This window comes from Alexandromys fortis, unplaced genomic scaffold (genome assembly GCF_014885135.2).
Source record: "Alexandromys fortis isolate MF-2015 unplaced genomic scaffold, M_Fortis_MF-2015_v1.1 scaffold_254, whole genome shotgun sequence".
NCBI lineage: Eukaryota > Metazoa > Chordata > Mammalia > Rodentia > Cricetidae > Alexandromys > Alexandromys fortis.
In genome coordinates, this window is record NW_026068130.1 from 946,863 (window position 1) to 958,651 (window position 11,789).

Consider the following 11,789-nt stretch of genomic DNA (forward strand, 5'->3'; position numbering starts at 1 on the left):
GAGGCGTCTGGGGGTTAGTTTTAAATTCTTGAGGGCTGGAGCAGGCCTCTCCTGCTGGGTTTCAGTTCTCAGTCTTGTGGAAGAATGGGGTGGCTGTCTTCAGACCTGCGCGGGTTTCACAGGCATGTGGCAGGTTCCTGTGGGTGAGAACTGGTGGCTGTGTGAAGACTTGCTCTGTGATTTCGGCATCTCTGCCATCACTGCACTGTGCCTGCCCTACGGGATTTGCCCTGCTTTGTGGCTCATTTCTCTTTCCCTATCACCCCTACTCAGGGTGGGTCCCTGCCCTGAGATAAAAGTGCCAGCAGCCTGTCTCACATAGGAAAGGATGCCTGACATTCTGGACCCTCAGCTCTGACAGGTTCACAGGTGTGAGTCTACAGGTCTCATGGTGTTTACCTCCAGCCAGGGTGACTGTCTCTGTCCTCACCCAAGTGCCATTGAAAAGAACGATCTCTCTCCCCTCTGACACTGTTGTTGAGAAGTCTGATGCTGAGGTGATTCCTTCACCGTGTTGTCCCCCCCTAGCTAGTCAAGGTTTTACTGTTACCCCCATGATATTCTGACATCTCCGGCTTGGTGCTGCTGCTCCCCTCCAGGCTCTACACTTTCTTTGGTGCATAACCTGCTCCTCTTTTTTTTCTGGGGAAGTTCTCGTGACTGTCTTTCAACTTACTGACTTATTCTTCATCAATATTTACTAATAAATTACGCTGGTTATTTCAACTAGTGTGGTTTAAAATCTCATCTTTCTACTTGATTTCTACTGATCCCTTTGTGCATGGCCAATGCCATATGACCTTTTGCCTACTGTCACCATATACAGTGCAATATAAAATGTGTACAGTAGACGAGTATCCTTTTATGCTGTGTCTCTATTTCTGTCTCCACTGATAGCTGCCACATGGACCCATCATGGCTTTTGGAGGCTGTGCTTCTCAGGATCTCTTTTCCTTGCTGGAGCCCTCTTCTCTCCAGGGCTCCATGCCTGGCAACATGTTGGGCGGGGTGGGGGGCTGGGGAGTAGAACTGAGAGAGGCACCAAGCTGTTGGCCCTGCCCACCCATCCCTGAGGGCCCAGAGAATCACCAATGCACTGGGGAGGCTGACTCCAGACACCTTGTGGCTGGCAGACACGCATGTGGCTGAGAGCAGTAAGGCTGAAGCCACGGTCACATGTGTACAAGGCCACTGAGCCCATGTGAGTTCCATTGAAGCGCATGGTCGCATGCTTCACCTCCTCAGGGCGACCACAGTCCACCTCTGCAAGAGAACATCAGCATTTCCTAAGCGTCAGCATGTCCACTTAGTCCAGTCTCTATTCTATCCATGTGACCAGGGAGGCCTGATGTCTAACATCACCCGCTCAAGGGGACAGGGCTTGGTTTCTGGGGGCTGACACCTCTGAAACGATTCTCCCTTTCCCACAGTAGTTTGAATGAGAATAGCCCTCATAGGCTCATAATTAAATATTGGGTCCCCAGTTGGTGGAACTGTTTGGGAAGGATTAGGAGGTGTGGTGTTGATAGAGTTTGTATCACTGGAGCCAGGCATTGAGGTTTCAAAAGCCAATGCTGTTCCCAGTTAGTTTTCTCTTTCTGCCTCATGCTTGTGTATCAGTAAGCTCTCAGCTACTGACCCAGCACCATGTCTGCCTGCTGCCATGCTCCCTGCCGTGATGGTCATGGACTCACCCTAAGAACTGTAAACTCCCAATAAACCTGTCTGTAAGCTGCCTTGGTCATGGTGCTAGGCCATAGCAGCAGCAAAGCAACCAGGGTACCCTCCCTATCCTGCCCAGCTCTTAGGGGATCTGCAAAAGATGCCACGCTCCCAGCCCACCCACCTGGCTCTCACCTGCCTGACACCGGTGTCCTGTATACCCTGGCTGGCAGTGGCAGAAGAAATCTGCTCCTAGATCCTCACAGGTACCCCCATTCATGCATGGGCTCCGGAAGCAGGGGGAGGGGGCTGCGAGAACACAGAAGACCCCTTTCACCACGTTTCTCTCGAGGTCCTCGGCGTTGTACGGAGGCGTGCATTGTATAGAGGCGTCCTGCTTCCTGTACTCAGCTCACCGCCCACCCCTCCCAGCCCAGTTCTGCCCCTTGATCCAGTTTTCCCATGTGCCCAGGGGAGGAGCCCTGCCTTCTGTCACCTTACCTATCTCACAGTGCCGCCCGGAGAAGCCTGGAGGGCAATCACACTTGTATTTGCCAATGTAGTGAAAGCAAGTGCCACCATTGTGACAGGGACCAGAGGCACAGGAGTCTGGCTTTCCTGGAGGCAGAAGATACCCATCACAGTCAAGTGTTATAGACACCAACCTCTCCAAGTTCCCACCGTCCCAGAAACAAGACTTCAGGAAGGTGTTCCTGAGAAGCAGGTGCATGACGGTCAGGGCTTGGCCAGCTGGGTTCTGGCTGGCTCGGCCCTAGCTCAGAGCATGTCCCTCACCATCCACCCCTGCCCTGGGCCCGCACCAATCTCACAGTGTCTCCCGGTGAAGCGATAAGGGCAGGTGCAGTGGTACTCATTGCCTGTTTCTTTGCATGTGCCCCCATTCCGGCAGGGCCCCGAGCTGCAGAGGTGTGGCCGGGCTGTGTGCAAAGACAGAGAAAGACGGTGAACGTGGGTCAGCCTCCTTAGCGGTACAGAGTTCCTGTTACTGTGCTCTGCTTTTCCAACCCTTTGGTCGGTACTGGATGGGCCTGAAGTCAGACCTGTTTCTCAGCTATGCTCCAAGAAATCAGCCAGGTTTAAACAAAGGGTGGTGGAGCTCACAGGCTGTAAGCCCTGACCCTGCCGGTTCTCTCTTCACTGAGAACTGAGCCCCAAGTCACAGCAGACACATACAGGGCCCTTCCAGAATCTACTCTGGACCCCCAGCCACAGAATTCACAGCTCTCCGGGATAGCCTTCCCAGAGACCACACCCTCTCCAGGCTAGGCTTACAGGGACAAGCGTCTCTCTCTCATTCCTATGCCACCTTAGCAAGTGCACAGGTCCCCCTCAGAGCAGATGGGGTTTCAGGGGTAGCCCTCTCTGCTGCTTCAGGGACGGAGGCAGTTGCGAGGGTCTCAGACACGCCTGGTACACAGAAGGAGAGGTGATATGGGCAGCTCCTCATATATCCACTATGGTCTTGGCTCTCCCAAACAGCCAGGCTGTGGGATGCCCATAGCACCGCGTCAGTCAAGGGGATGTCTGAGATGCTTGGTTTGTGAGAGTGTGTGTCACCGTGTGTTATTGCATGGAAGAGATAATGGTGGAGATGGCAACACCTGCAATGCATTATGGAAGAACACTTAAATTCTAAGTGGATAAATGTAAAATGTCTGCATCCTCTACGTTAAACTAAATTTAACAAAATCGGAATGGAAAAAAATTTAAGTTCAATATAATCATTCTAAAATCTATTTGGAAAAATGCTGAGGGGAAAAATGAAGCCTCTTGAGGCATGCAAACCAGTGACAAAGTGCTGTGACAAAAGTGACGAGAAAATTAACTGTCAAAGACGGCGAGGCACATGTTGCCCTAGATGGAGCAAAGAGCTCCTTGGAGCAAAGAACCTAAGGGAATCTCCGGGGAAAGAGAGAGAATGATGAGAAGGCGCACCAACAGCTGTGAGCTTGCGGGCTGGGAGCTCTCCGTGGTGCTGACGGCGGTGACAGGGACGGCGCACGCCCCGCCCCCTCCCCGCCCCCAGCTACGCTCCAGAGCACACCCCGCCCCATTCCTCACCCCACTTCCCTCCCTGTCCCGCGTACACGCCACCTTTCTCGCAGTGCCTGCCGTGGAATCCACGGGGACACTCGCATGTGTAGGAGTCGTCGTGGGCATCACAGGAGCCTCCATTAAAGCAAGGGTCTGAATCGCAGGGTGACGGCAGAGCTGGGGGAAGAGGGGAAATGCTGTCCTGGAGCACGGGTCTGCCAGGCTCACCTTGACATCCCTTCTGGCTGAAACCAAGGCCTCTTAAAATATACTCTGCGTGCGTCTGCATTGCTCACCTTAGCCCTAAGGCTCCCCCCCCCCACCACACCCCGAGTTTCTCCTGCTCTTTGATTTTTAGCAACATTCAAGCTTCCTCTCCAACAAGGTATCTCTGACCTGTAGCACTGCCAGATTTACACACTACTTAACCAATCAGTGCCTTTACACTAACGGTAGTAAATGCATCGGTCACAAAAAATTGTATGCATTAAGGACTAAGGGAAGGTAGCTTGTGGTGCCATATCTTCGTCAAAATCTTTTCCCTCAGGGAGTGAAGGAGACCCCTGCAACCCATGCAAGTGAAGCGGTTGTCATCTCTGTTAACCCTGGCTCTGTGGCATCACCTGCACCTTCTCCTGCTAGACCACTGTCCAGGATCCCTGGTGGCCTGCCCCTAGCCACTCACAGTGGCTGATGTTGTGGTCTGTGTGGCAGACGCAGAGGTAGCTCCCGCCGTACTCCATGCAGTAGCCTCCGTCTGGACACTGCGTGTTCATGTTGCAGGGTGTGGCTGTGACTTCTGCGAAGGAAGAAGCTCCTTCAGTGCCCACTCACCTTCCCGGGGACCTGGTTTTCTTGAAGAAGGTGCTCCCTCCCCCTCCCCCCCCAAGACCCAGTGACCCTGCTAATGATATCCAGGGATCGGGCAGAAAACCTACCAAATTCACAAAGGAGCCCGAAGAAGCCCGGAGGACACTGGCAGAGGGTGGTGTTGGCACCCAAGCATCTGCCTCCGTTCCGGCACTCACAGTCATTGGGGATCCCTGCATGGGGACAAGAGAGAAGCTTCCATGGGTGAAATCTTCTCTCTCTTAACCCTGGCCAATCCTACGCCCCCGCCCCCGCCCCACCAAACAAAACAACTGAGCACACACACACACAAATTTTTGTAGAGTTTCCTGCATGTATAACCCAGGGGAGGATGTCGCCATAGGCAGCCCATCCCCCCTTCTCCTGCCCCAGCCCTGGGATACAGCCCTGACAGCCCCAACATACTCTCTGTGCAGTCCAAGCCCATGAAGCCTTCAGGGCACTCGCATACATATCCCGGATCTGCATCCACACAGGTGCCCCCATTCTGGCAGGGGTTGGAGAGGCAGGGGGAAGGCACTGAGTAGCTTCCTGCGAGAAAGACAGTGATTAGTAGCAGCCACTTGAGAGAGACGAGAATGCTGGGGCTAGAGCAGCCATGGTTGCTGGATATGGAGGAGAACCTGGCCTCTGTGAGTTCCCACACTGGGCGTCTCGCATTTTGTTCTTCTGAGTAGATCTATGTTTTTGTCTTAGATAATTTTCTTCTGTCTAAAGAATTTCATTTAACATTTCTCTCTCTCTCTCTCTCTCTCTCTTTTTTTTTTTTTTTTTTTTTTTTAAGACAGGATTTCTCTGTGTAGTCCTGACTGTCCTGGAATTTGCTCTGTAAACCAGGCTGGCCTCTAACCCAGAGATCTGGCTGGGATAAAGGTATGTGCCACCTCCACCCGGCTTCTTTAACACTTTTCAGGAGAAAGGTGTGCTGTTGAATGCTTCTGCAAGCAGGTCTTCATCTCTCCTCGGTTCTGGAGTGTAGTTCTGTAGCACTAGGCTGGTGATGCTGGGCTTGCCTGGATCCTAGTAAGCATCTCCTATGGCTCATGCTTCTCTAGATGTGAAACACTTCTGCTGACTTATGTTTTAGAAAATGGTTTACTTTTATTTATGATTACATGTATGTCACATTTGTTCAGGTGCCAGAGGCCAGACGAGGGTTTCCGAGTCCCTGGCACTGGAGATGTAGCTGGTTGTTAGCCCCATGAATGCTGGGAATGGAACTCAGGCCCACTAGAAGACCAACAAGAGCCCCTAACTCCTGAGCCATCTCTTCAGCTCCGTCCACCGCTCCCCTCAGCGGCTTTGAAGATGAGTTCTTTATCTCTAATGTCCAGAAGACTGGTCAGCGTGTGACTCTGTAGAGTCACGTTCATTTCTTGAAAACCTGGGATACAATTATCATCAAACTTGGGAAATGTTTGGTTACGACTTCTGTTTGTGTAACTCCCTCCCTCATTTCCTTCTCCTCGGACTTCAGATTCTCATGCCAGATGTTCACGTTATTTAACAGCCCCTGGTCTTCTTCCAGTCTTACTCTCTGCATTACCTGTTGTTTCTATTTTCTCTCTCATTGGCTTTTTTTGTTGTTGTCCAATGTCTCACCAGCTGTTACTACTACTGGTTGGACTCTAGAAATTCAGACACAGTTTTTACTGCTAGTAATGTTAAACATATCTCCCTCTTCTCGTTATGTTTCCTTGCCTTAATGCCGCGGACCGTCCCTCTCGGAGACCACCACCCACGGGGGACCAAGGTGAAGGATAGGATAGTCAGGATACGATGCAAGGGAAATGACAGACAGACACACTGTGTAGTGAAAATCTGCTGCAACTTTACTTCTGTAAAGCTTCAGTTTTTGTACAAAACAGATCAAAGAACTTGGCAGGTGCATTACATCACCCCACTCAGGGTTCCAGACATAAATCAAGATTAAGCATAACCAAAATAGAGCTTCTTCTACGTGCTCCTTTCTACGTGTTCCCCCTTCCGTGCTCAAGATGTTGGCAAGGACTTTTAGTTTTGTTTTGTCTTTTAGAACTCTGTCTCACACCATTATTTACTTTCTACCGTGGGAGACTAGTTCTCAGGGTCCTGTGTTTAGCTTTCCATCTATATAGTTTTTATTCTTTGCTCCATATCCCCTAATAGTTTTCTCATTTTCTCATGATAGTTCCTATACCAATATATTAAAACTAGTCTCATGTTATCAATAATTTCCTTTCTTTCCTTCTTACTATAAAGACTCCAGGGCTTCTGAGATCTAGCTAATCTTTTCATAAAGGGGAATTTTCTCTAACTCTCCTTTTCTCTCTAAATCTGATTCACTATGACGATTCCCTCATAACATATCAACTTTAGCCGCTTCTGTTTCATAAATAATAAAGTTTCCCAGGCTCATGTGGCATGGGGCATACTTCAGTTCCTCAAGGACTGCTTTATTGAACAGTGGAGCCGAGCCAAGGACGTACTTTGATCTCTTGGTAAGCGGTCAGCTATAAACAAGAAAGTTAAGAAATACAGAGAAAGATCAGGCAAGGTGTCAGGAGGGCTCGCTCTCAGGGCCATCTCCAGATACGAGATTTGCCTAGGGCATCAGGTCCTCTCTGGACTGCTGATTGCCAGGGGGACCACCTGGGGCTTCGCTCCAAGAAGCTCTAACCCCAATCCTTCAGCAGGCAAAAGCCAGCGCAGAGGCATTTTGTCACTACACGGCAGTCACTGCTGTGGACGTGGCACCTTAACAGTCTGGAGAATATGAATCCTATTTTTATTAGTTGATTATTTGTGCCTAGTAATTCTTTCATCTGTCTGTAGTTTACTTCTTTGAATTTATACCTAATGACTTCAATGAGGTAATTTTAGTGTTGGTTTCTGTCAGATTCCTGTTATTCTGTGGTAAGACTGTAGGATTTTATTCTGCATACAGTTAAGGCTTGGGGTCCGCTGGTCCTTTTGCATTTCCTTCTAAGGTTTACTGGGGACAGGCCCAGGCCAGTATAGTCCTCTAGCAACTTCTTCCTCTCTCCCAAAGTAGCTGCTGTTCAAGAGAGGTTCTGCTCCACCCTGACCCAGGGTGTGGGCTCTCTGAGCTCCATAGCTCCTTGGATTTCTCTCTAGCCCTGTTGAGCCCAAGGAGCTGCTGGGTTTCCTGATTGCCAGTGGTTCTTTCCCAGCCTGGTAGAATCCCTGGCCCAGATCTGCCAAGTCAAGACAGGGGACCTCCTGCTGCCAGGATCCTCCCCTCCACCAGAACTCCAGCTGCTCTGCTTCCCACCTCCCCATTTTAGCTGCTGTTGCATTGGATTTTCCTCCTCAAGTCAGAGGGACTGGTCACTTGGGCCACACGATGGCCTGGAATACCGCAAGCAAGATCTTGGGGGTGGGGGCAATGACAGGGCTTGTTCTAGACCCTTCTCTAGGGTTGATAACTGTGTAGTGTGGTCTAATGGCTGAAGACAGCAATTTTATAGATTTTGTCTGTTGCTTGTGAAAGAGGAATTTCCTGGGTAGCTAACTAGCAGCAGATTAGATAACCTGTTTTTGTTGTTGTTTTTTTTTGTTTGCTTATTTTGGTTTTTCAACATAGTGTTTCTCTGTGTAGCTTTGGAGCCTGTAGACCAGGCTGGCCTTGAACTCATAGAGATCCACCTGCCTCTGCCCCCCCCCCCCCAGTGCTGGGATTAAAGGTGTGTGCCACCACTACCCAGTGACAATCTTTTTTAAAAAATATATAATCCTGACCAACTTCTTGTAGTTAGACCCACTGTTTATACTTGTAAGTTTAACAAGCTTACTGTACTAGTATGTAGAAGTCTCTATTCTGTTTTTATTTTTTCCCACCCCATCACACCTTTTTTTAAAAACAAACAAACAAACAAACCAGTATCATTATGTTGCTCTGGCTGGCATTTTAACTTTTGGGCTCAACTAATCCTCCTCTGTCAGCATTGGTTTTTGGCATAAAACAATATTTCTTTACAAAAATAGAAAGCACTTGCCTGTTTTCTGTTATAAATTTAGTGCACTACACCGATCTTTCCATAACTACTCAGGCAAGGCAGTTATTGGACCAAATAATGGGGATTTGAATACAGTCAGCAAGTGAGGGCGCCACTCCCACTTTCTGCTCTCGGGCCTTCACCAGGGCCTGGCCTGGCCTCTTGCTGTGGCATCTGACAGCATCCATCCATCTGGGTCTTCCTTTGGTGTGGGAGTGATTTCTTACTAATAAAGAAACTGCCTAGGCCCATTTGATAGGCCAACCCTTAGGTAGGCGGAGAAAACAGAACAGGATGCTGGGAGAAAGAAGCTGAGTCAGGAGTGGGATTCTCCCACTCCAGACAGATGCAGGTTAAGATCTTCTCTGGTAAGCCACCTCGTGGGCTACACAGATTATTAGAAATGGGTTAGATTAATATGTAAGAGCTAGCCAATAAGAGGCTACAGATAACGGGCCAGGTAGTGTTTAAAAGAATACAGTTTCCGTGTAATTACTTCGGACATAAGCTAGCCATGTAGGCGGCCGGGGTGCTGAGGACGCAGCCCCGCCGCTCCATCAACATTCCTTGTGGGTAAACTGTGAACCCTAAAGTTAGCCAGAGACAGGGTTTCTCTGTGTAACAGCCCTAACTGTCTAGCTGTCCAAGAACTAGCTCTGTAGACCAGGCTGGCCTCGAACTCACAGAGATCTGTCTGCCTCTGCCTCCCTGAGTGCTGGGAATAAAGGTGAGCACCACCACCGCCCAGCCTTTTATCTCATTTTTACACCATGCTTTGCAATCTCTAGTTGGCTTTGCATTGATCTACCAAGATACAGCCAACATTTAAAACATGAGGTAGGGTAGAAAAGAGCACACTTGGTCCCATGTGGCAAAGGCCAGTTTTCTGTCTGTTCCCTACAGCTCTTCAGTGCCAGGAAAAAGACAGTGCTACAGAGCATAGAATCCTGAGTTGAAAACACGGACTTGGGAATGGTGTCATCTGCTCCTGCGTGTTCTAGATGGAGACCAATGCTCAAGGAGGAAAAGGCCTGCCCAACCTGGTTGCTTCCTGCTCTGTCCATTTGGTGACTCTGGAAGGGCTGAGAAGGGGGGTCGGGAAGGGAGGAAGGAACCGGGAGTGGCTAAAATGACAGCCACTGTACAAGCTGCAGTCACAGTGGAGGACTATGTGGCAGCTACCTGTCTCGCATCGAGGTCCCTCGAAGGGCTCCACACAAACACAGCTGTAGTTTCCAACCAGGTCAACGCATGATCCTCCATTCAGGCATGGGTCAGAGCTGCATTCATCCACATCTTGGGGCAGGAAAGATATGGGCTTAGCTTAAGCCAGACTGTGACCATACTGAACCTCAAGAAGGGAGCCCTCCCAAGCACTCCCTGCCACCCAGAGTCCCCCACCTCCCATCTTGTGTGTAGGCCACTCACCTGTCTCACAGGTGGCCCCAGTGTACCCAGCCTGGCACACACATGCTGCGGAGCTGCTCTCTGCCTGGCACTGGCCGCCATTTTGACACACTTTGTTGTCACAGGGAGACTGGGCTACAAGTAAGGAGGAGTAGACAGGATATTGGAGGCCTGATGAGCAGAAGTCCCTGAGGACAGGCACTGGGCCTCACCCTTGATAGCCATAGGCTCAATGAGAGGGGATCCTGGTTGTCTCTGGAGGGGTGACAGGCTGGTAGGAAGTCTGGCTAGGGCAGTACCCAAGGGTACCCAAAGCTCTGTATGAATTGGTTCTCGTTCAGCAAACCTGGAACAGAGGAGGGGCATGGATGCTGGACAGGATGTAGGGAGAATGGAACCAGCTTCTGCCATGCATCCAGAGTGCTGCTGGGACCTGGGGCTTCCAGCCTGTCTCAGTGGCTAAGGAATGGCTGCTGCCCAGCTCGGCTCCTGTCCTCTGGGGCCGTTCTCACACCTCATAGGCTGAGTCCTCCCTGGACAGCATGGTAGCACCCTTCATCCTCGTCTGCACAGTAGCTCCCACACCTAGCTCTGCTGGCGCAGGGAGGGCAAGTAGGGCCTAGCCCCTGCTTGAGGAAAAGCTCTTTAGCCCGGAATGTGTTTGACCAACCATGCTGTGGTTTGGGCTGGAACAATGTAGCCTTGTCACATTGGACAGCTGAGGGGTCACTGCAAACCCCTTGTCCCAAATGGAAATCCCATCTTTGTCTGCACCAAAAATTACAGTTTACATTTCCTTTTCATTTCTTTCACAAACTCGTTCTTGTGTGTTTGTGTGTGTGTGTGTGTGTATGTATGTACCCTGAAATTTAACACTTAGCTTCTTGTGACCATGAATCTTGATAGGCTTGTTTTTCTAGACTGAGGTATTGAGATGGAAGCTATTTGAACACACGTTCTGAATCCTATGTTCTTAAACTGTGCATTGCCAATCCAATATGTGGCTGCATAACTGAAATCAGATATTGTGAAAAATTTGCAACAGCAAAGTACTTCTGACTGCATAACTAAAAATTCAAGATGAAGCGCATCCTGGACCTGAGGGGGCCTTGGCAGTGTTGACTCTCAGCTTCAGGGCTGCCTTAACGCTGAACACAGCCTGTACACTCCACACCCCACCTGCCATCGTGCAGGGCAAGACCAGTGAACACCCTGCCTGGAACTCCTCACCAACCACACTTTCCTTCTAGTGCAAATATAATGTCTTATGTAAGCAAAGGCTTTTGGTGCTTACCTACTATCCTTCCTCAGCACGGAAGTATCAAATTAGTATTATCTTTGAGTTGTGGGATCTTGACTTTCTTTTCCTTCCTTCCTTCCTTCCTTCCTTCCTTCCTTCCTTCCTTCCTTCCTTCCTTTCTTTTTTTTTTTTTTTGAGTCAGGGTTTGTCTACAGAGCCCTGGGTGTCCTAGAATTCACTATGTAGTACAGGCTGGCCTTGAACTCACTGAGATCTGCCTGCCTCTGCCTCCCCATTGCTGGGATTAAAAGACTGAATCACTATGCCTGGCCTGAGAGTTTGAGTTTTAAAACTGCTGTTTTACCGGAGTCAACTCAAAAACAAACAAAAAACCCGTTTGAATTAATTTGCTTGTGTATGCATGCATACATACATGTGTGTGCACTTGCATGTGAGTGGTGACCAGAAGTTAATCTTTGGCTCCATCCTTCAGGCACTATTTGCCTTGTTTTTTTTTTTTTTTTTTTTTTTTTTTTTTTTTTTTTTTTTTTTTTTTT

At 49.5% G+C, this 11,789-nt stretch overlaps 1 protein-coding gene across 4 annotated transcripts in view; it reads right to left on the reverse strand.

Annotated features, from left to right (window-relative positions):
- Positions 1-11,789, reverse strand: part of Sned1 (sushi, nidogen and EGF like domains 1) — a 65,262-nt gene that overhangs the window by 24,326 nt on the left and 29,147 nt on the right. For all 4 annotated transcript variants that reach the window (XR_007589252.1, XM_050125982.1, XM_050125980.1 and 1 more), the window contains exons 7-16: positions 10,014-10,127; positions 9,768-9,881; positions 4,993-5,118; positions 4,656-4,760; positions 4,403-4,516; positions 3,778-3,894; positions 2,484-2,600; positions 2,164-2,280; positions 1,858-1,971; positions 1,090-1,263 (exon numbers count right to left, since the gene is read on the reverse strand). Coding sequence is in view for 3 of the 4 variants with exons in the window: in XM_050125982.1 (XP_049981939.1) it covers positions 1,090-1,263; positions 1,858-1,971; positions 2,164-2,280; positions 2,484-2,600; positions 3,778-3,894; positions 4,403-4,516; positions 4,656-4,760; positions 4,993-5,118; positions 9,768-9,881; positions 10,014-10,127 (1,212 nt within the window). In the remaining variant the exon portion in view is untranslated. The remainder of the gene's footprint in view (positions 1-1,089; positions 1,264-1,857; positions 1,972-2,163; positions 2,281-2,483; positions 2,601-3,777; positions 3,895-4,402; positions 4,517-4,655; positions 4,761-4,992; positions 5,119-9,767; positions 9,882-10,013; positions 10,128-11,789) is intronic.